Genomic DNA, 25,509 nt, shown 5'->3' on the forward strand with positions numbered 1-25,509 from the left:
CCCTTGCTAGCATTTCTTCTAGTATAGGGTTTATCAGATGTCCTTGATCCTTTGGGACTCTAGGGACTTCATTATTTGAGATTTTGAGAGGAACTGGAATTTGTACCCTCTAGATACAATATTCAGGATCAATTTGGCTATGGTTATTGTACACCACTACTGACAGCAACTGGCTAACCTGCCTCTTATCACTGGTCTCGACTGATCAGAGGTGAAGGAGCAAACGTTTGGGTTGTGGTTTTGGGGGTTAAAGCAGAAAAGGGTTGTTGTACTCACATCTGCACCATGTGTCTGTAAGGGGCTGTTAACATCCATGCCTCTCTCTTTCTTCCTGCTGTCAGTTTCTTTTGAAGAGTCATTCTTATCTTTGAATTGTTTCCCTGTCTCCTATAGATGGCTTTCATGTATGGAAGTGTAATACCTACTGTATTGTGGCAGGAATGCATGGGACTTGTGCATTACAAATTCCATGGTCTTCCCCATCCTCCGTTTCTTAAATATATTGTATGCTTGGAGTCTGGAGATCATTTCTCTATCAAAGATGGCACCAAGCAGCTGCATATTGACATCTTTGAACAGGGATTGTATCCTCAGCCAAGGATGCTTTTCTCCAAGGACTTGCTCTGCTGCATCTATACTATCATAAGCAAGGAAGTAATTGCCCCGAATTTGACCTTAACTCACAGGAAGACCCCATAGTATATTTGTGACATATTACAGAAGTAGATTGCCAGGCCTTTCTTCCACACAGATACTGCTGCTGCCCAGTTGTTCCCCAGCCTGGTTTTGAACCCAGGTCTACCAGTTGGTAATCCTGTGCTTTAACCTCTGAGCAGTCAGGCTGGGGATACTATCATGCACACATTTTATAGCATTCTTTTCCAACTGTAGTGAAGTCTGAACTTGCTGGAGTAAGGCAGCTCTCCTAGTTTCAGCTTAAACTCTCCCACAACATTCCAGCAGTTGCTTGAGGACATGTTTTTGGTATTTAATAATGCAGGCTTGGCAACTGACAGCCACAAATGCCAGGATTGCTGAAATATGTACCTTTTTGCTGTATATGTGCAGTAATCTAGTCTCCTTCTCATTTGGCCTTATAATGTATCCCAGAACCAATCTAATTCCTTTAGTAAGTTCTATGGCCATTGTGTCGTGATCTGTAACACTGTTTTTATATAGAAATTTGTGAGGAACATGAACCCTGTAAAACCAGCCTGGTTTGCTAGGGGCAGTAGGCTGGAAACCAGGCTTCAAGCTAGTAGCCTCAAAGACATCTAAGAAGACTTTTTGTATTGAAGGATTAGCTACTGATTTTGCAAAGCCAAATGCCTGAAGTTCCATGTCTTTTTTCCTGGGGGGAGGTGAGGCCTCATGTGTTAGTCAATGGAAATATGGTCTCATAAGGGAGACAGTATCTCCGAAAGCATGGTCCATTCATGCATAGTCAAATGTCAGGGTGTGTCTGTATCATAAGACAAAGGAAAAGCAAGTCAGATCCAAAATCGAATTCCTTTCCATCATCCTTGGAGTCTATATCTCTCACTTTAGACATCTTTCTTCTTTTGGAAAGTCAGAATTCAGACATATAGGGGCTTATATGACTCAACCTGTGGACTACTGAAACTGCAAAAATCTCTGTGCCATTTTAAATCACTTTGATGAGAAGGTGTGTGTGGGGGGTAGAGGATAGAGACCCATCAAGAGGCAGCTTAGGTTAGACAGAGATCTGGGCCTCAATATGGGTCATTGGTTTGAAGATCTGTGGGGTTTGTGGGGACTGCCTCTGGGTTCCAAATTCCTAAGCATGACAGCATCCTTCTTGACACACAGTGAGTGTAAATCACTCTTTGCTTGCTTGATAAGTAAATAATGTTTGGAAGGAGATGTCTTGTCCTCTCCTGTCGAGTCCATGGCTTGTTCACTTTTGTAAGGCATGCTAGCAACCAATGGAATGGTGGCCTTTGAAGGTGCTTTGAAATAGACCTAGACTCTAGTAGATTTCAGGTCTGCAGGCTAGTTAATCACTTCTGAGGTACTGACTTCCATGATCTAGTATCCTTAATGAAGTTGTCAGATTTCTTGGTGTCCTTTACCTTCTCGTTTCATTTCTTCTTTTGTTTTGAGAAGATGACCAGCTGACTACCATCTGAAACCATGGCAGAGTTAGATAAGAAGGCTTCAAGCATCTTTTTATTCAAGAAAGTTCCCACGGCCACATATCTTGCTCAAAGGGTTTAGGACCTGAACTCCTGGCAAATACTGGAGGCATCAACATCATGGTCCAGCCTTAAGCAATATACACAATGGTCATGCCAGCAATTAAATGATAGTTGTGTGTTATAGATGCACTTGTCCCTTACAAAATTGGATAGCAGACCAAACACCTCGATGTAGAGGAAACATCACAAAGGCATCTAACATTTGTACTCTAAAGAATTTAGCAAATGCTACTAAACACAATATATGTAAAGAAAATGAGTTAAATAACGAGGTACTTATGATTTCACTCTTACCTCAGGGCACTGTCTGAAGGATTGACAAACTCCTTTTTTCAGAGCAGTGCACTGTGCATGCATTGACAGGGGCAAAAGAAGTGAAGGTGGCCAAATGTAGGTCCCCTTTATACCAGGTGTGTGCAGAAATGGAGGAGACTAGGTGTAGATCACCTTTATACCAGGTGTGTAGAGATAAACAGGATAAGAATTACATCAGACCAGACAAGGAAGGCTAGTCAACTCTAAAAATCCAACCAGGCATTTGGACCTCAGGCTCTGGCAGAGTTCCCTAAAGGTATGATGGCAACAGTAAAAGACATGATGAACATTTGGTAGCTGCATGGTTAACTAGAACAATATAATTAGTTCTGATGAGATAAACAGGATAAGAATTACATCGTTTTTTTCTTAAAACTTGCATATTTTCTGTCCTTGACCTAGCACTCTTGTGTGGGGTCATTTACTGCACTGTTATAACTTGATATTACTTGTGAACCTCTGCTATCTCTGTAAAAAACAAAAACAAAAAAAAAATCTTGCTTTTTTCCCACTTTTCTGAGAGTTAAAAAAGTTCAGTTACAGGCTTGCTGTTCCTGAACTATTTGAAAGTTTCTGTGAGGCCATTTTTGCTTGGGCTGAAGGAGGGTCTCTGTGTTTATCAGTGGCAGTGACTAACATTGAGCAGCTTCCCTGCCCCGGAGAGGTGGTTACTGACTTGAAACTGTAGTTTTATTGGCCACTAGGGGTCATTTCCATAACTCCTTCATCTTCCTCTCTTAAAACCTAGTTGCCTCGTGGTTTGAGCGTCTTTTCAGGCTTGTTGGCTGTTGGTGAAGCACCCTCCAAGAGGAAAAAACGCTGAGAGAAGAAGGGAGCCACTTTTGAGATTTTAAGTATTTTTCTCTGTTTATTTGCTAAGTTTTTCTGCATAGCTGCCTAGCTTGAGCATTTTCTGGCTTGTTAAACTTGATTTCTGTATTAGTAGCTGTATTTAGAGCACAACCAAAAGCTGTTTGCTGAATTTCCTGTTTGCACTTAATTTTAAATCGTTTTTCTTAAAACTTGCATATTTTCTGTCCTTGACCTAGCACTCTTGTGTGGGGTCATTTACTGCACTGTTATAACTTGATATTACTTGTGAACCTCTGCTATCTCTGTAAAAAACAAAAACAAAAAAATCTTGTTTTTTCCCACTTTTCTGAGAGTTAAAAGTTCAGTTACAGGCTTGCTGTTCCTGAACTGTTTGAAAGTTTCTGTGAGGCCATTTTTGCTTGGGCTGAAGGAGGGTCTCTGTGTTTATCAGTGGCAGTGACTAACATTGAGCAGCTTCCCTGCCCCGGAGAGGTGGTTACTGACTTGAAACTGTAGTTTTATTGGCCACTAGGGGTCATTTCCATAACTCCTTCATCTTCCTCTCTTAAAACCTAGTTGCCTCATGGTTTGAGCGTCTTTTCAGGCTTGTTGGCTGTTGGTGAAGCACCCTCCAAGAGGAAAAAACGCTGAGAGAAGAAGGGAGCCACTTTTGAGATTTTAAGTATTTTTCTCTGTTTATTTGCTAAGTTTTTCTGCATAGCTGCCTAGCTTGAGCATTTTCTGGCTTGTTAAACTTGATTTCTGTATTAGTAGCTGTATTTAGAGCACAACCAAAAGCTGTTTGCTGAATTTCCTGTTTGCACTTAATTTTAAATCGTTTTTTCTTAAAACTTGCATATTTTCTGTCCTTGACCTAGCACTCTTGTGTGGGGTCATTTACTGCACTGTTATAACTTGATATTACTTGTGAACCTCTGCTATCTCTGTAAAAACAAAACAAACAATCTTGCTTTTTCCCCACTTTTCTGAGACTTAAAAACGTTCAGTTACAGGCTCGCTCTCCCTGAACTGTTTGAAAGTTTCTGTGAGGCCATTTTGCTTGGGCTGAAGGAGGGTCTCTGTGTTTATCAGTGGCAGTGACTAACATTGAGCAGCTTCCTGCCCCGGAGAGGTGGTTACTGACTTGAAACTGTAGTTTTATTGGCCACTAGGGGTCATTTCCATAACTCCTTCATTTGTCCTCAGAGGAGTGGTTTAGGGCAGTGACTTGTGGTTTGTTGGCCAATTTGGGTCATTTCCTGTCTTTTCCAGCCCCCTGCTATAAAGCACGCTTTAGCCCGATTTAGCCCGATTTAGCGCGGAGTTGCTACTGTTGCACACTAGGGCAGCGCCGGTTAAGCAGGTTTAAACTATTCGGGCTACCTAACGTCCACTCTTCAAATTTTCCCTTAAAACTACCTTCCTCGAACTATACTACTGATCTAATCAGCGTATCCTATAATTAAAAAGATCATCTCTACTTGACTCCAAGTAGACTATTCTCTATCTGTTAAATGTAGCACTTGCTCCTACAGTACTTATTACCTTGATACGGCACTCTTGTCATAGATAGTACCCCAAAAGGCAACCCCCATTTCTCGGTCACCCACGTCCCCGGAATCTTTTTAAAGTTTTTTGTCTATTCCTTCTAGCATGTCGAGGGATCAGTTGCTAGTGTCCTCTCCTGCTCAGCTGGTGAACCTGGGAATATTGAGGCAATGTTACAATTGCCTCATGTACACAGACAACCCTCTCCTCCTCCCACAAAACACAAATACATGCGAGAGATGCAACTATACGGCCAAACTGGAGGCTGAGCTCTCTCAACATAGGACTGGCAAGACCAGTCAGGAGGAGAAGGTTACCACACACACTATAGACCCAGTCTCACATATTACCATTACAACCTCAAATCATACGCATAAACACACAAAGACATACTCGGAGGCTCTGATCAAAAATCTACCAAAACAGCAGAGGCCACCAAAGCAGACACCCAAACAACCACCACCTCAGAACACAACACCTGCAACACATAGACCTCACAGTCAGAGTGTCAAACAGTCACAGCCCTTAAGGCCAAACACAATGCCAGACACACTAGTCATTGGTGACTCCATAGTCAGACACACTGACGTCCCGCTCACCAGACTGAGTAAGGAGAAGGTCACAGTAAGCTGCCTGTCGGGCGCTAGAATCCGTCACATAACGCAAGCACTCAGGTCTCTCAACAGCAGGTACAAATATGATTCAGTCATTGTCCACGCTGGTGTAAACGACCTGAGACGTACCTCCTTGGACTACATGAAAAGAGACATTGAGGAGCTCTCTGATTATGTAGCCCAGACAGGTATGACCCTGACCTTGAGCAGTATCCTACCTTCACCAAGAATGATGCCACAATACAGAGATAAGATGATCAGCTTTAACAATTGGCTTAAACACTGGTGTCATTCAAAGGGGATCCAGTGTCTGTCTGCCTGGGATGACATGCTGGACAAGCCACGCTGCTTCAAGGGACGGCTTGCACCTGTCACCCTGGGATTCCAGATATTGGCAAAGGCTCTTGCCACCCCATAGTGCCTTTTTAGGCAAGGCTCAAATTCTAAACCTACCACCCTAGAACACAAAAAGGAAAAAACTAAGGGTAATGCTGCTCAATGCCAGAAGTCTAAATCTCAAAATGCACGCACTCGAGGCCCTTCTCAGTATGGAGAACATCGATGTCTGTGCTGTGACAGAAACCTGGTTCAAGGCTCCTGAGAGCACCCCAGCGCTATCAGGTTTTACCTCATATCATGCGTTCCGGCCCCAAAATCTGGACAATACCAAGAAAGGAGGGGGTATCCATATTCATCAAGGACACCCACACCTCAAGACTGGTGGCAACGCACGATGCATCGGAGACCATCCAGGTGCAATTAACCATAGGCAAGACTGCTCTGCAAATTGTAGCATGTTACAGGCCACCCTCACAAACTCAGGAACCTCACATGGCCTTCCTGAAAACACTAGAGGGATAAATGTATCACCAAACACCATCATACTAGGTGACTTCAATTACCCTAATATAGACTGGGAACACTACTCAAGCCCAAACACCCTAGCCCAAAAGTTCCTGGAATTCATAAACTCAAATGCCATGGAACAACTAGTCACCATCCCCACAAGAGGAGATAACATACTTGATCTCATCATCACGAACATGGGAGCACAATGTTCAACACCGGAGGTGTACCCCTCACTGGTGAGATCAGACCACAAACTAATCTCGCTGGAGGTCCTCATCCCACCCCACCTGAAATAAAAAGACCACAGTAAAGAACTTCTCAAAAGCCGACTTCACACTTCTAAAGACTAGTGTGGTCTCCTTTAAGGCCCCGAGCGGCGGAAAACAGTACTCAAGCCGCTGAATCACTTACAAATGCCTTCTACCAGCACCTGCAGGACTGCATGGATAAGGCAATCCCAAGCAAAACAAAGACTCTTTGTACCAAAGGCAAGCGTCCAGTCTGGTGGACTCCAGCCATAAACAAACTCTACAACAAAAGGAGGAAGCTACTACAAGATAGAGCAAAATCCTTAAAAGGTAAGACACCCTTGATCACTATAAGTAAAAAACTAAGAGCTCTCATAAAATCATCCAAAGCAAATTTCGAGAGAAAAATAGCTAAAGACTCAAAAGACAATCATAAGGCCTTCTTTAGCTATGTTAGAAACCTGGGAGGAAACTCCCAGATATGCTCAGAGCTAGTTCAAAATGATGTGAAGATTACTGATCCTACAGACATTGCCAACATACTGGCTGACAGGTTCAGTGCAAACTTCTCCCCCCTCTCCCCCCCAAAAGGAGAGATATCTATACCAAACGATTGCAGCCCCCCAAACATCTCCAGCGCCCAAGTGAGAACTGCTCTCTCCAAAGCAAAAACACAGCATCCATGGGACCTGATGGTGTCCCCGGCTGTGTGCTCCATGAACTCAATGAGGAATTAAACCCACAGCTAGGACAGCTGTTTAATCAAAGTCTTACCTCTGGATACGTACCCAGGGAGTGGCGCACTGCAACTGTGGTACCACTTCACAAAGGCGGTGCCTCCACCGACCCTGGAAATTACCGGCCCATTAGCTTGACAAGCCTTATCTGCAAAGCCATGGAGAGGATCATAATGGACCTCATAAATAAAGACATAGGGAATTTGCAGACTTTGGATCCAACCCAGTTTGGCTTTGTCAAAGGCAGATCATGCCTTTTAAACTTGGTTGACTTTTTGAAACAGTCACCAAAGCCATTGATGAGGGAAAGGCAGTCCATACAGCCTACCTCGATCTGGCTAAGGCCTTCGATACAATACCCCATTCGGGTATCATTGAAAAACTCATCAGCTTAAATGTCAACCCATACATCACAAGATGGGTTGCAAACTGGCTGAGTGACAGAACCCACAGGGTCAGAGCTGCTGGCGCCATGTCAGACTCAAAGCCTGTCACAAGTGGTGTCCCACAGGGCTCAGTCCTGGGCCCACTCTTGTTTGGCATCTACTTTTCCAAGTACAAGCAAACACAGGAGGGTTATGGCTGACAAAGTTTGCAGATGACTGCAAACTGGGCCATAGTAGAAAACACATCTGACACAGATATCCTTCAGAAGGGTCTCACAGAAGCGGATAACTGGTGCCAGAGCCACGGCCTAAAGTTAAATGCCAAAAATGCATAGTCATACCCTTCGGGAAAAACAAGGTTACCCTAGCTACCAAATAGGTGGCAATCCACTGAGCACAGAAGAAGTTATCAGGGACCTGGGGACCCAGGTTGATAGTAGTCTGTCATTCGACACCCATGTAGCTAAAGTAGTTAGGAAGACCTTCTACATTGCCCACCTTATCATGAAGGGATTCTCATCTAGATCAAGGGAGGTCATAGTCTCCCTTTACTCATCACTCATCACCATCAGACCAATGATTGAGTACAATGCCCCATTCGAATGTATCTGACCCGACACTTGCAGCAGCTGGAGAGGCCACAAAGTTCCTCACCAAAAGGATAAAGGGTCTCAAAATCTGTCCTATGCTGCCCGACTGAAAGAACTCCAGCTCTATTCAGTCGCCACGCTTGCTCAGAGGTGACCTTTGCCTAACATACAAGGCCATGTCAAACCCAGATTTGATGAATATGCTTCACCTCAAAAATCTAGATCCATCAGAGCCACAAGGGCGGAGACTTAAACCTTGACACGGCTATTAATAGGACGTGCTGGAGGGATAGATTCATCACCCAAAGACTCCCTATGCTGTGGAACAAAACCCCGGTACATGTGAGGCAGAGCACCTCGCTGGCCTTGTTCAAGAGAAATCTTGACCAATGGATGGGAGATCGCAGATATACCCCAGGGATTACCTCAGTGTCACTGCTCGACAGAGGCACAGCAAAATAATGGGTATAGTTCCCCATACTAAAGGGGTGGCGTAAGCCACAAAATGATGGGCTAGGCTTGTAAATGCCCTCGGGCAGATAGCCTAGTATGAACCTATGAACCTATGAACCTATGAACCATGTCAGGAATTGGGAAAGTGACTACTGGAATAACACGGGTCTGTAAATGGTCCTAGTCTTCAGTGAGTGTGTGTGTGTGTCTCATGCGCATCTGAGGGATTAGGAAACAAGATCATCATCTGTGTTTAAATCTCTGTTGATGACAGAAAACTATGGGTAGGAGAAAAGGATGGGGGACAGAGTCTAGAGAAGGACTTGAAAATGCTAGAGAAGTGGGCAAAAAAGTGGCAGTTCAGGGTCAGTGCAAACAAATAAAATATTCTACACTTGATACCCAACGACCCTGCTGTAAAGCACTAGCTGAAAGTGGAAATGATGGCAGCAAAGCAAAAAAATAAGAGCTGAGTGTTGATCACATGTGGACAGGATTACAGGAAGTGATCTGGGGTGTTGATGGTTCCTGGATGGGATAAAACAAAGAAATCTAGGATGTAGACCACATGTGGACTGGATGACACAAAAGAAATGTGGGGTGTTTTTTTAAACAAGAAACATCTTTATTAAATTATCACTTGTGACATAGGTAATCATAGATTTATATAACTGAAAACAAACGATATTGACATTTTTAGTAGCAAACATTAGACATCCCTTATAATCTCTTCAGTCACTGTCAGTCAAACATTACATAGCTCATTCAAATCCTGCCTTCTTTTAAACTTCATTCCTTCCCAGAATGTTATCCTGTTGTATTGCTCCCACAATTCCTATTTTTCTGTGTAATTTGCTCCTCCTACTCTTTTCTGAATATCCCATTTCCAGTTTTATCTTGGTTACTATATTCACTACTCCAAGTACGGTTGGCTTATACTTTGATTTTCATTTTGTAGTAATTGCTTTTTTGGCAGCCACCATAATTAGACTCAGGGAGGTCTTGCTATGTCAGTATTGTTACAATACTTTTTTAAAAGTGCTCTTCTCAGCACCTACAGTCTACCCAGAATTGTCTCCTCCTGCAGTTCCTATGTAGTTACTTGCATTGGTGTGTATCTAAATGTGCTTGATAGTTATTTATTTGTCTTATTACTACTGCAACTATATATGCCGTTATTCCATACTGCTGTAGTTTCTGCTTGCATTTCTTGGTGTTTTATAATTTAATATTTTCTCTCTGCACAGGACACTATACTTACAAGGTATATCTATTTTAATAATTAATGCCTTTACCCATTTTCTTCACCTCCAATATTTGGTTTTCTGGATTCTACTTTCCTGACTATTGGTATTGAAAGTTTTTACGACCAGTACTTCACTTTAAGTCATGCTTTGTGTTTTTTCTTTGCAATGCTTCTCAGCCACTTGCATAATGTAACATAATGTAACATTTGCATAATCTCCAATGTAATAATCTTGCCATATTATTTTGTCTTTCGGTATACAGACCTTCAACTATATCACAACTAGCAATACAATGTGTGACTGTCTCTAGTTTTCTATTACAGATCCTACATCTGTCTGTGCCTTTTAATTTTTTTACAGCTTTAGTAAAATAGCATGTAAAGTCAAGTATCTTCCGTTGTCATTACTAATATTTCATCTTTTTGTTTAAATTTACATCTTGATCATCGTGGAATCATTTCAGCTGTTCTCTATACCTGACCCTATAACTGTGGGCTTCTCATTTTTCCCTCTGGTTCTGGTCAAGATATTTACATTTATTTAATTATTTATTGGCACCTTGTGTTATTAGCTGCTTTTTCTCCACTTCTGGCTTGATTTTCATATGCACTCCTTTCCAAAATGCTTGTGCTAGACTAAACAAGGATGTCAACTTAGACTTGCTTTGGTAATGACCTGAAGTTTTACTATGTCTGATCTGATCTGATGATAGCAAACATACAGTAAGAGCCTGCTATTATGAATGGGCAGTTTCTCATCATTTCTCTCACCAGCCTAATAGACACGGGCATCCTGAGGCAATGTAGCAATTGTCTCATGTATACTGACAACGACATACTCCTGAAACAAATATTTTATGTGAGAGATGTAGTTACACTATGAAATTGGAGGCAAGTCTTTCAAATAAGGACAAACTGAATATGAAAAAGGTTTTCAGGGCATACACACTTCACATACTAAATAAGGGCACAACAAATAAACCCATATAAGCAGAGGTACTCACTAGAAACTTACCAAAAAATCAGAGACCTCCCAAACAGAAACCACTTACACACATAACAAAAAAAAAAACAAAAAAAAACAACCATAACACATAATAACACGCACACCAGTCTCTCGACAAATCGACAAATAAACCCATAAGGTGTAATCAGAAAACCTAATGCACTGGTTATAGGAGACTCCATTGTGAGATACATGAATGTTCCCGTCACCAGGCGAGATAAGGAGTGGGTTATGGTCAGCTGCCTGTCAGGTGCCAGGATCTGTCAAATCACTCAACCCCAAGTATCAATATGACTCTGTCATAGTCCATGTGAATGACTTGAGGCATACCTCACTGGACTAAGTGAAGAGAGACAAGACTGAGCTCTCAGATTATGTGTCACAGGCAGGTATCAGCTTAGCCTTAAGCAGTATTCTAACTTCTCAAAGGATGATGCCACAACACAAACAACAAATGATTGACTAACAATTCACTTAGCTTTTGGCATCAGTCCAAGGAGATCCAATATGTGTCAGCCTGGGAAGACATGGTCGACAGCCCATGCTGCTTTGCCAGAGATTATCTGCACCTGTCTCCTCTAGGCTTTCAGATGCTGGTAAAGGTAATAGCCATCCCTATTGTGCCTTTTTAGGCAGTGTCAAAAAAAAACAACTTCCAAACATAACAAAATCCTCTCTAGATAAACTCAAAGTACTGCTGCTTAATGTTAGGGGCCTAAACAGAAAACTACACTTCATGGAAGCACACTTAACTTTGGAAGATGCTGACATATGTGAAGTCATCAAGACATGGTTCAAGGTGTGGAAAGCACCCAAGATGTGCAGGTCTACAATACTTTCCATATGTTCTCACCACAAACTCAGCATGAAAGAACCAAAGAAAAAGAAAAGGTGTGTGCATCTTTGTTAAGGATAAGTACACCTCGAGACAGGTCAAACAGTATGACTCTCTTGAACTACTCCATATCCAATTAACTATAGGCAAAGCCCCCTACCACATCATAGCTAGCTATTGGCCCTGCACCATGAAACAGGAAAAGCATACTGCATATCTGGACTTACTGAGGTCATTTGCCATACAGCCCAACACCTTACTCATTATGATTTTAATTATCCTACTATTGACTGGGAAATGTACACAACCACAAACATGCTGGCTCAGAGGTTCTTGTACTTTGTCAATGCAAATGCTCTGGGACAACTAGTCAGAAGATGCACAAGAGGCTGAAATGTCCTGGATATAGTACTTACTAACATGGGAGAGCACTGCACTCCCCCCGTGTGATGTCCTACCCGGTAAGATCAGACCATAAATCAATCTCGTTTGATGTAATTATAAGACCAGATACTCCATAAAGCTCAAAAATTCTTAAGAATTTTTCAGACAAACTACCTGCTACTAAGTGATGGTATAAGAAGTTTCAAAGCCCCCTTGAATGCAGATAGCACAGACTTCTATGTAGAAGCATACACCAATGCCCTGTATAACCACTTAAGCAGTTGTATAGAATTGGCTGTATGTGACTGGATTAAAATTAGATGTTACCAAAAAAAACAAGCCACTTCAGTGGACCCCTAGTATAAACAAGCCATACAACAACAGAAATAAACTAATGTCCAAGAACAAGAGGTAACTAGCTCAGCAGAGGAAGAAATCAGTCACCAGCTAAAACAAACAAACTAGAGAGCTTGTCAAGCCCTCCAAAGCTAATTATCAAGCAAAAATAGTTTCCCTAGCTAAAGATAATCACAAGACATTCTTTAACTACATCCAAAATCTGAAAGGAAATACCCAGCTATGCACTAAACTGGTTGTAGATGGCACCACCCATACTCAACTGGAGGTAATATCCAACCTGCTAGCTAACAGATCAGGAACAAATTTCACCCCCCTGCCCCCTCCAGTCATCCCCCAAAGTCATCATTCCTCAGCTTATTATCTGAAGAGATCAGGTCATCTTGATGCTCTCCAAGGCATCAATGGGACCAGACAACATCCTAGGTTGCCTTTTAAATAACTTAAAACATGACCTAGCAGACCAACTTGGATCCCTGTTTACCCACAGCCTACAAACTGGCTATGTTCCACCAGAATGGAGGACAGCAACAGTAATCCCAATGCACAAAGGAGACCATCAAGCAACCCTGGGAATTACAGGCTTATATGCTTGACTAGTCTCATTTGTAAGGCCATGGAAAGAATCATTATAGACATTATTAACAAGGACATAGGTAATCTCCAAACTCTGGACCCAACCCAGTTTGTATTCATTAAAGGTAGACCATGCCCGTTAAACTTGGTTGGCTTCTTTAAGAAAATCACCAAAGACCTGGACTAGGGAAAGACAGTGCATACCACCTATCTGGACCTTGCCAAGGCATCTGACATAATCCCCCACTTAGGTATTATACAGAAACTCTTCCAACTGGGAACTAATCCTTACATTACCAGATGGGTAACCAACTGGCTCACTGACAGGATACATGTTATCAAAGTGAGTGACTTTACCTCTAGCAAAAGACCAGTCACCAGTGGCATACCACAGGATTCTGTATTGGGACCCTTACTGTTCAGAATTTATTTCTCAGAAGTCCAGGCAAACTTGGACAGCCTGTGGCATACTAAGTTCACTGATGATTGCAAATTGGGAGCAATCATTGAGTCCCCCAACAATGTTAATATATTGCAGACAGGGTTAACACAGACAAATGATTGGTGCCCAAACCATGGATTAAAGATAAATGCAAAAAATGCATTATTCCCTTTAGCAAAGCTGACATCCCTGCTAAATACAATACAGACAGTACCCCCTAAATGCAAATCCAGTGGTATGTGATCTGGGTACTCAGGTTGATAGCAACCTGAACTTTGATCACCACGTATCCATAGTAGTAAGGAAATCCTTTTATGTGGCTTATCTTACAAGTAAAGATATCACATCTAGATCTAAGGATGCTATATTTCCATTATACAAGGTCCTTATCAAACCAATAATTGAGTACAATGCTCCCTTTTGCATGTACTTCACCAGACACCTGCAACAATAGGACAGGCCACAGAAGTTTCTCACCAAAAAATTAGAGGGTACACAAAACAAGTCCAATGTGGAATGACTGAAAGTCCTGCCACTGTATTCTGATCCTACAGGTTGCTAAGGGTGACGTCTGCCTGGCTTACAGGGCAGTCTCTGACCTGACCCTGACAGAAATAGTACACATTCATAAATCAAACTACAAGAGAGTCTTAACCCAGCCTTTGACACGAACAGGTCATGCTGGACAGATAGATACATTTCACTGAAACTGTCACTTCTCTGGAACAAGCTTCCAATTCATGTGAAACAGAGCCCCTCCCTGCCCCTCTTCAAACGCAACCTAGATCAATGGATGGGTGACCACAAATTCACTCCTAGGGTGGCACCCATGTCCATCCTGGACAGAGGAAGTCATTACTAACTACCATAGACTCTTAACTCAGCAAACTGGACTCACCTAATGACTGATAATTGGGGCTAGTTGGAATAAGTATTATTAGGCTTGTAAGAGCTGTAGGCCCTAGTAACCTTCTATGAACCTATGAACCTATAAGTCAACCCCATGACTGCAGACCTATATATATATATATATATATATATATATATATATATATATATATATATATATAAAATATATATATAGAGAGAGAGAGTCAAATTTGAGGAGCCCCATATATCCTTTACACTGAGAGATAGATATGGTCCTGCCATGCACTCATCTTTGTATATCATTTAATAAGTCAGAAGTAGTTTTCTTGTTTTCCTCTCCGACTAATCCAACACTTGCCGCTGCCTTTACAACAGGAGGAGCAAGCTGATTCATAGCTTGAACTTTACTATTAGAAGTTGGAAGTAGAGGCAGTTTTTCGGTATTAGTGTGAGTATTCCAAAATATTCCTTACTGAGCTTTGCTCAGGTTTATCTGTATTGCTGACCCATCATCTATACCAAGACATTTAACACTCCCACTTACTCAAGCTCTTTTGTCACATTCATCTCCCAAGTTATTATTTTAATGGTATCTTAATGGTATGGTTTTCCTAGTATACATGTTGCTGTCAGACATGTATCAAGATGAAATGTCATTCTTATGTCATATGAGAAAGTTCTCACCATTTGTAGCTGCATTTTCAGTTGCTTAGCAGATAAAAGATAAAGTTTTAAATCAACAAATGTAAATGAGATGTCATTGGCTAAGTTTTGTTTTGTTAACTCAGGTCTATATTAGAAGACCGAATGAAAAAAAATAGCGAACGGCAAAACAGCAAAAAGACCGGACCTCAAAGTGCTGTTTACCAGATCATGGCACAGTGAAGATTGGAATATTGGACCTTTCTTCACTGTACTGCGATCTCGGAGTTGGTATATATATTTAGCGGGGGGGGGGGGTGCAGCCCCCTACAATAGCAAGTTTGAGGTCCGGTTATTTCGATGTTTACACATTTGATATTTTTTTTCATTCGGTCTTCTAATATAGACCCATTAACTCGCTACAGTCAGGTGACACCTGTAGATGCTTCTGCAGTTATATCCTACTATGCCTCTTCTTCGGCTTTTCCCAGTTAGGGGTCACCACAGAGGAACAATGGTCTGTGGAATGATTGGCAGTGGAGTTTTTACAATGTTGAGTTGCCAGTCCAGCTCCCAACCTTCCACAGAAGGCACACACATTCACACACTCAAACCTAGGGCCAACATAGTGTCCAATCCACCTACAGCATGTCTTTGGGATGTAGGAGGAAACAGGAGCACCCAGAGGGAACCCGCACGACTGCAGGGAGGACATGTAGACTCCACACAGTAGGCAGCCAGGCATCCTACTGATGCCTCAAAGCATCAAATATTTCTTGTGCATATTTGTGTTAATAATTTTAAAACCATGCTAAACACAAAATATTAAAATATTTCATCTTAAAACTTACACAATGGCAATCATAACTATTTTGATATTTGACCTCTGTCTAGTGCAGATGAGATATTAGACGCTGTTTTTAAAATATTTATTTATATTGTCATAAATGTCATGCTTTTCTATATCTCAACAACAATGTAGCAGAGACAGAACTGCTTAGATTCATATGGTTGCTCTCAGCTGTATGAACTGTAACAGCATGTATGTAACTTGAGTGGTTGCAGGGATAGTGTAAGTTTTTTTTACAAAATATTACACATTTAAGAGTTACTATATTTACAGTGACTCATGAAATCCGGTTTAAAATCCAGCACCTAAAGAATACTACCACCTTAAAAATAGTTTGTGCTGAAGCATTTGCCATTTACACTATTTCAAATAAACAAACAAACTTAATAAAAATAATAAATCGGCACTGCACACTGAAACCTACTAAAATTTGTTTTTTATTAAGCAATGTGTAATAATAAAAAATGGGTTTTAGTGGGTTTCTGTGTGCTGTGCTGATTTATTCTTTTTAAACAATCTATACTTGTTCAGTAACAGCTATGCTTCCAGAGATATGAACATTTGTTTGAAATGCATGGACATAATTTGATTCTATCAAAAAGCCTGGGTTCTGTCTGTGAAGAGATTAGATGCTGTTGTTTGTGCTAGCATGTCTGACTGAGTTTTTGTACATAATTTTAGATTAACCTGTGTATTATATGCCAGCTTGACTAGCTATGATATTGTAAATAAGATCTTACATGTTGATTTATAATCTGTTTGTACAGAATGTTTTAAAGACTTGAACAGTATCCTTTTGCATTTCTAACTTTGCATGATTGTGAAGAGAGATTCTAAATGTAAACTGTCTCATACTCAGCTGATCAGCAGATGATGTCATCGAAATGTTGACAGCTGCTATGTGTTACTGTCAGAAGCTGAAAGACAGGAAGGAACTTTTAGAAAACATCTGTTGGTTGATATTCAAAATATGAAATGAAAATTAGAACTGGAACAGTTGATAGGCTAGTCTACAAAAAATGCCTGCTGAAGACAGTGGTCAGTTGCCAGAAGTCAATTACAGTTGTGAGTTGTTCACAGATGTACTGTGCAGTGGATACAAAAATGACTCACCAAGAACTAGAAGCCTGTATTTGCTCTGTTTTAGTAATTTCGTTTAGATCAGGGACAGTAACTTAATTGGGTAGATCAGTTAGAGTTTTCTGAATGTTGGATCTCTGTCCTACAGTATTGATTTCATTTTCCTGGTGAATGAGTTCTTTTTGTTTATTGGGAATGACTGTTTTACATTTTTTTAATTATTTTGATCAATATTAAATATTTTTATTAACTTACATTTGTGTTTTTCTTTAGTGATTTAAGAGTGCTTATACTTGCCTTCATATCCTCCAGGGCCACTCCAAAAGCCTGGCTGCTTAGATCATCTGCTTCTATTTATTATAATATTTAATTTTCATAACTGGACACCCCTTACAAGGGCATGAAAACACTCTGATTGGTGGCAGCATTATCATATTATTTTGGGGAATGGACACAGCTGGAAATCTGTCAGGCTTTCCCAGAAGTGTTTGGATGTGTGAGATTTAATTTAAGTGTGAGTGTATCAGAGGTCTTAACCCGGGTCACATTGATCTGAACTGTGTAATAATGAGTTGCATTAGGGGTGGACAGAAGTATACAGTCCAGTTCCAGGCTATAGAGCATGTTCCTGTTGTGTTCTTAGGGGAAAATTGTGAAATATTACTCCTGTTTAAGTGACAGTCTTACATTGGAATCAGTAGTACGGATTAAAGCTCCTTAGTTACTGACCCAGTATAGTAAGGGAGGTCACAGCACTCACTGGAAGTTACGGTGGAAACAGCTTTATGGGTTGAGGGCAAAAAAAAAACAGCAGTGGTGAAAATAATCACCATGGAATATTCATCTTTGAAGTTTTATACCCAGGATAGTAATTTGTCCTTTTTCATTATTCACTGCAAAATTGTCTGCCTTTGTTTCACAGTGATACCTTTAAAATGTAATAAATGTATCATACGTGTTAAAAATCAGAGCATTCTATAGTATATCTGAATTGTCAAATTTTTTAATCTCTCTATTCTACACTTTAGGTTTCACCCACTTACAGTTCTGTATTAAGGCTTTGTTTAGTAATAGATCATTTGCTTCATACCATTTTCTTGCATTACCTTTCTGTGCTAATGGCAGAAGGCAATTTTTTTATCTGTACCAAAAACTTTATCTTTACCAAAAAATAAACTCCCCGAAATCCTTCTCCAATACACACAACTTTATAACCTTGCAAAAAAACAAATCATCAATGACAAAAAAATCCTACGACACTAAGCTTTAGTCTAACCTTACTAAAAACCCTAGACTTTTCTGGAACTCCATAAACTCACTTCTCAACCCAGGCTCCAAAAATAACTCTTGTCCTGAACCAAGCAAATCTGACCTCGACCTAGCCTCTCAATTCAACTCCTTTTTTATACAGTCAATATCTGACCTGACCAAGACTTTTCCTAATAACAACCCATCTCTCCTATCTTCTCCCCCATCTAAGCTCCCTAATAACTTCCCCTGTGTTTGAGCTTAAACCAGACTCTACAAACTTCATAAAAAGACTTCTATCCAAACTTAAACATTGCTCTAATGCATCGGATAACATCCCCTCATCCTTCTTCAAGTCTGCTGCTGATGGTATAGCACTCCCAATTAGTATTCTAATCAATAAATCCATAAAGGAACCACGCGTCCCCAAACTCTGGCATTCAGCCATCATTCTTCCTCTCCACAAGGGAGGCAAAAACACTAACATCTCAAACTTCTGCCCCATAGCTCTTCTCTCACCAATCTCTAAAATATTAAAAAAATGCATTCACCTCCAACTAATGCCTTTCCTGACCCAATACCAACTTCTTACCCCAACCCAACATGGCTTCTGACCAGAGCACAATACCATAACAGCACTTGTCTCCTTCTTAGAAACTCATTCAAGCCCGAGATACTGGAAATTTAGTATCTACAGTCCTCCTAAATATCTCTAAAGCTTTCAATACTGTTTCCCATACGCACCTTCTCAGTCATCTGTCAAACTTAAATATCTCCCAAAACACTCTATCCTGGTTCACAAGTTATCTGTCAGACATATCCCAGGCTGTGAAATGGAAAAAAAAGGCACTTCATCTTTCTTACCCACCCCTACCAGAGTACCACACATGTCCATCCTTGGACCAATGCTGTTTAATATCTTTAGCAATAATTTTCACTCTACCACTCCTGATGCTAAAGTAATCCAATATGCAGACAATTCAACTTTTGTCTGCTCTGCCTCTAACCTCCCTACACTTCTAAGTAAAGCCCAGATGGCCTTCTCAACTACTGAAATCTGGATGCAGCAAAATCACCTCTCTCTCAATACAAACAAATTTAAAATACTACTGTTTCTACCATCAAAAACCTTCTCTTATGACAAAACTTCCTTTCAAGTTCTTAGCCAAAATAAGTCTCCTATTGAAGTTGTTCTCTTCGCCAAACTTCTTGGCGTTACTATAGATGAACACCTCAAGTTCAACATCCACAGCCAGCAAAATATAAAGAAAACCCACCAAAACCTAGGTATGCTTTATAGGAACAACCATTTCCTCTCCACTTCTACCAGGCATACTCTGGCCTCTATTTATCTCCTTCCCTCATTACTGTACGGAGCACCTCTTTTAACCAACCTGTCCTCCTCCATCACTTCCAAACTTGAAATCTGCTATAATAAAATTTCCAAATTTGCCACCAAAGCTAAACACTCCACTCATCACTGTGCTACCCTTTAATCTCTGAACTGGCTAGAACTCACAAATTGCCTGGACTACCTCCAACTCACCACAGTAAATAGACTCATATTCAATTCAACCAAATTCCCTGCTCTAACAAACATCCTTCCCCCCTACACCCCTAATAGAACTCTTTGATCTGAACACTAAAACTTAATTTCTCTCCATAAACCAAAATGACCTGCCGAACAACTTTTCCTCTCTTTCTCCCTAGGCAAAAAATGGAATTTGCTCCCTTCCGCACTAAAGACATTGTCAAACTCATACAACTTCAAAACTCAGCTTTTCTCCTACCTGTCCTCCAAATGGAAATGTAACTACATTCTCCCCACCTAGATCCCTTTAAGCAAAAGCCCCTGGAAGGACTTCTCCCTGTATTCCTAAACTCCTAACAGCTCACGTTAGTCTTCCACAGCTGTTTCCCTTATGATATCTTGCACTATGTAAATATTGTAAATAGCATTTGACTTTAAAGGTGTGAATTTTATGTCAATGATTATGTAAATCATATTCTATATGACACTTTCTCTCGCTATGAGCAATACTGTTCATGCTATGTATTGAATTTTTATGCATTTGTACCTGTACTCTCAACACCTTGATTCTAGACTGTTTTTCTTTACTGTAATCTGCATTATGGAGCTTTTCTCCCAGTGCTTCCACTGCAAATGGGCACTCAGAGCCCAGTGGACTTCCACGGTAATCAAACTGGAAATAAATAAATAAGTCTAAATAACTACAAACTTTGCCCCAGTTCCCATATACAATTTGCATACTGTTGGAAGGCATGCTACTGGTCGATAGTTCTTAGGATGGCTTGAAACATTTATTACATTCAATACATTTATACTGTTGCTCCCAGTTCAATTTCTCCAAGTCTTTTGGGTTTCCAGTACCAAGACAGGAATTAACTCCATTCCTAAGTCAGGGTATGATTAAAATTCATGGAATTAGTATTGTTTCACTCTTTGATGTTAGTCAAAAGTGCTCTTTGTAGCATTCACAATTGACTCCTTTTGTAATTTATACGGAATTACATGCATCTGTATCCTATCTAAATAAGACTGCAAATTCTTTTTAATGAGACCCATTGCTCCTCCTACTAATGGAACTGTCTGGGTATCCTTCTTCCACATTGCCCATGTTTCTGCTTGCCAATCTTTGTATTTTATGACATTGTCTCTCTCTGTACGTAACACATTGTAATCAATGGGTTTAGCAATTTCAATGATCAATGCCATTTTTTGTCTTCTTTTCATGGCCTGCTATATGTTTTCTTAAATCTACTTTTTGAACTGTTGGTAATGGGTGATCCCATGTGATATAGGTTCATAGGTAGGTACTAGGCTATTGGGCCTATATGGCCAAACGGTACCCTGGCTTTTGCCACCCAAGAAAATTATTTTCTGTGTCCCTGTCAAGCAGAGCCACAGAAGTGATCCCCAGGGTGAATTTCCTATCTCCCATCCAATCATCAAGATTTTTCTTGAAGAGTGCTAATGAGGAGCTTGGTTTGATATAGATAGGTAGTTTGTTTCAGAGTATGAGAAGTCTCTGGGACAGGAATCTATCCCTCCAGCATGTTCTGTTTATTGTGATGACAAGGTTTAGGTCCCTAGAGCATGTAGTTCAGAGGGATTGGGATTTCTTTACGTGGAGCATGTCCAACAGCTCTGGGTTTGACATAGATTTGTATGTTAGGCAGAGATTGCCTCTGAGTAGGCGATATGTGACAGAGTAAAGCTGGAGTTTTTTGAGACGGTCTGCGTAGGGCATATGTTTGAGGCGAGTAATCCTCTTTGTGAGGTATTTCTGTGGCCTTTCCAGCTGTTGTAGATGTCTTGTAAATTACATACCAAAAGGGGCATTGTACTCTATAATGGGTCTAATGAGTGATGAGTAGAAGGGAAAAATTACCTCTTTTATCCTGGATGAGAATCCTTTTGTGATGAGGAGTGCCACGTAGAAGGATTTCCTGACTACTGTGGCAATGTGATTATCAAAGGAGAGACTATTGTCCCCCTGAGTCCCAAGGTCTCTTATCACACTTTCAGTGTTAAGTAGACTACCGCCTATGTGGTAGTTCATGGGTAAGAGTTTTTACCAAAAGGGATGACAATGCACTTTTTGGCATTCAGCTTGAGGCCATGGCTTTAACACCAGGCATCTGTCTCAGTGAGGCCCTTTTGTAGGATGTCCACATCTTTAGGAGTTTTGATTATGGCTCCTAGTTTGCAGTTATCTGCAGACTTTGTTAGCCAAAGACCTTCTGTGTTAGCCTGTACTTCAGAGAAGTAGATACCAAACAGGAGAGGACCTAGGACTGAACCCTGTGGTACTCCACTTGTCACTGGTCTGAAGCTGGATTTAGAGTCTGCTACTTTCACTGTGTGGGTTCTATCAGTGAGCCAGTTGGCAACCCATCTTGTGACATAGGGATTTATACCTAGTTTAGTGAGTTTATCTATAATTCCAGAGTGGGGGATGGTGTCAAAAGCCTTGGCAAGATCGAGATAGGCTGTGTGAACCACCTTACCCTCATTTATGCCTTTGGTTACCGCTTCAAAGAAGTCTATCAGGTTTAGGAGACATGATTTGCAATTTACAAACCCGAACCAGGTAGGGTCCAGAGTTTGGAGATTACCAATGTCATTGTTTATAAGTTCCCAGACCAGGCTCATCAGGCTAATAGGGCAGTAGTTCCCAGGGTCCGTCATCATTCTGGATAGTGCTTTGTGGCTCATGTTTCCAATGCTTCTCAGCTACTTCAGTATAATATTCATTGATCCCCAAATATTTATACACTCCCTCCTGCTCAAATTCTTTTATATCACATTCCTTCTCGGTGAGATTTTGTGAAAACAGAGTCTGCCACATGAAGTTACTCACCAATACTTCAGGATGACTTCAGTTTGCAATACTACTCACCTTTTCTTGCTGATTTCACCTTTTCTCCATTTGGACCCTTTTTTCTTTTTTAAATTTCTCCAGGTCATTTGGGTTTCTAATAACAGGATGGGAATGGACCCCATTCCTAAGTCAAACTATGATTAAAGTTCTTGAAATTAGTACTGTTTCAATCATTGATGTTAGCCAGAAGTGTTCTTCACAGCACCTTCAACATACCCAGTAATGACTCCTTCTGCAATTCATAACATATAAATTCTTTTTTCTAAGACCTACTACTACTACTACTGGAACTCTCTGGGTATCATTCTTCCACACTGCCCTAGTTTCTGCCTGCAAATCCTGGTATTTTATGACTTTGTGTCTCAGTGTACGTAAGGCACTGTAGTCACTAGGTGTAGCAATTTCAATGATCAATGTTACTTTGTCTTCTTTTCATGGACTTCAATATGTAGTTTTCTCGCATCTGTTTCTTGAACAGTTGGTAATGGGTGATCCCATGTAATATAAATGTCTTCATTTTTTATAATGCTTTGTGGCTCATGTTTCCTATGTTTTTCAGCTACTTCGTTATTATTATGTTTGCACAGTCCCCAGTGCAACAGTCTTGCCACATTATTATGCCTTTCAGTATGCAGTCCTCCTGCCATTAGTATATCACAACCAGTAACAAGATTTATTTATTTATTTTATTTATTTTACATTTGTTAACCGGGATAGTCTGACTGGACACAGGTCCATTTTCAGCGGAGGCCTGGGGAGAAAAGCACATGTGGATAGTTACATAAGAGTTAAACAGTAGCAATTTTATACAGTCACATATAGATACCAGTACAGAATTATAGGATTATATGCATACTTGGAATACATACATACTTAAAGTTAACATTGTAGTTTTCTTTTTCAAACTTAGACATTTTTAGCGGTACAAGGCTGAAAAAGGTAGCATGTCATTCAGTAGTAAAATACATATGAGAATGAGACTAAGTCTGAAACACTGACTATTTTACAGATAGCCAGGTAGTGAAGAGAGATTCAGTAGTACGATACATATGAGAATGAGACTGTCTGAAACACTGACTATTTTACAGATAGCCAGGTAGTGAAGAGAGATTCAGTAGTACAATACATATGAGAATGAGACTAAGTCTGAAACACTGACTATTTTACAGATAACCAGGTAGTGAAGAGAGATTCAGTAGTACAATACATATGAGAATGAGACTAAGTCTGAAACACTGACTATTTTACAGACAGCCTGGTAGTGAAGAGAGATTCAGTAGTACAATACATATGAGAATGAGACCAAGTCTGAAACACTGACTATTTTACAGACAGCCAGGTAGTGAAGAGAGTGGTAAGCTGGTTAGTCAGAGCTGGTACAGGGGCACAGCCAGCGACTTTTTAGGAATTTTTTGAGAGATGTTTCAAATTGGTTAATAGTCTGGTTTGCTGCAAGTTCAGCAGGGAGCTGATTCCAGATTGTTCCAACAGAGTTGCAAAACAATGAGTCACCTGCTGAGTTTTTAGATTTAACAGTTTGTGCCAGTATTTTGTCAGAAGACCGGAAAGTTTTTTGGTTACTGTAAGGGGTAATTATATTTTTGAGTATGGGTCGGGCTGATGGAGGACTTTGTGGGCTATTATCAATTGATTATACTGGATTTGAGAGGGAAACTCTAGCCAGCCTAGAGATCGTAGGTTAATACAGTAGTGGGTTGTATATGCTGAGCCTGTGACAAATCTGGCTATGGTGTTGTAGCAGCTATTGAGGTTAGATTTACTCAGTTTTGTATAGATTGGGGAGGCATAAAGAAGAGTTGAAAGTAAATGTGTTAGGGCAATAACTGTCCTAGCAGTTGGGGTTAGAAATGCCTTAATTCTATATAGAGATCCTAGCTTTTTGTTGACTGTTTTAATGGTTTTGTCAATGTGAGCGTCAAACTTAAGGTTATTGTCAAAAATTACACCTAATAGTTTTGTATTGCTTTCTAGGAAAATTATTGTGCCATTATTAGATGTTATGGTAAATGATGGGAGTGTAGCTTTCTGGGTGGGGGTGAAGAGTAATATATTTCTTTATTTGGAGTCAACAGAAGACGCCTGTCAGTGAGCCAGTTTTCTACTACATTGAAAGTATTTTGGGTTAAGGTCTGCAGGTCTAATGGGGAGGTGGCAGAACAGATTAGGGTAGAGTCATCTGCATATTGAATGCAGGTTACTTTGGGGATGACTGTATGAAGATCATTAATGAAGATGGAAAATAGGGGAGGGCCTAGTATAGACCCTTGAGGAACTCCAAGGGTGACTGGCAGTAGGGAAGAAAGGCTGTCCTTCCATAGCACAGCTTGTTGTCTGCCACTTAGGTAGGACTGAAACCAGCATATTGCTAGGCTGTCTATGGCAAGAGGTTTTAGTGTTTGAATGAGTAGCTGGTGGTTTACCATATCAAATGCCTTAGATAGGTCATGAAAGACAGCAGAGGAGGGGGTATTATTATTATGGATTTGATTTATTGTCTGATAGAAGGGCTGTGGTGGTACTATGGTGGGGTCTAAATCCATGCTGGGAGGGAGCTAGGAGATTGTGCAAATTGACGTAATGAAGGAGTTGCTTGTGGATGCATTTTTTCATAATTTTAGCCAGAGGGGACAGCATGGCGATGGGACGGTAATTTGATATATCAGTGGAGTTACCCTCTTTATGGAGACGAATTACATGGGGAAATTTTCCAGATGGAGGGGATATATGCTTCAGAGATGGTTCTGTTAATTAATATTGAGATAGGATACGCTATT

At 40.6% G+C, this 25,509-nt stretch overlaps 1 protein-coding gene across 1 annotated transcript in view; it reads right to left on the reverse strand.

Moving 5' to 3' along the window:
* LOC122814467 (zinc finger protein 91-like) overlaps window positions 1-25,509 on the reverse strand; it is a 493,609-nt gene that overhangs the window by 333,746 nt on the left and 134,354 nt on the right. The window contains exon 8 of the mRNA XM_044087047.1: window positions 20,387-20,512. Within this exon, the coding sequence (XP_043942982.1) occupies window positions 20,387-20,512 (126 nt within the window). The remainder of the gene's footprint in view (window positions 1-20,386; window positions 20,513-25,509) is intronic.

This window comes from Protopterus annectens, chromosome 10.part0, assembly GCF_019279795.1.
Source record: "Protopterus annectens isolate FY-2018-M chromosome 10.part0, PAN1.0, whole genome shotgun sequence".
Taxonomy (NCBI): domain Eukaryota; kingdom Metazoa; phylum Chordata; order Ceratodontiformes; family Protopteridae; genus Protopterus; species Protopterus annectens.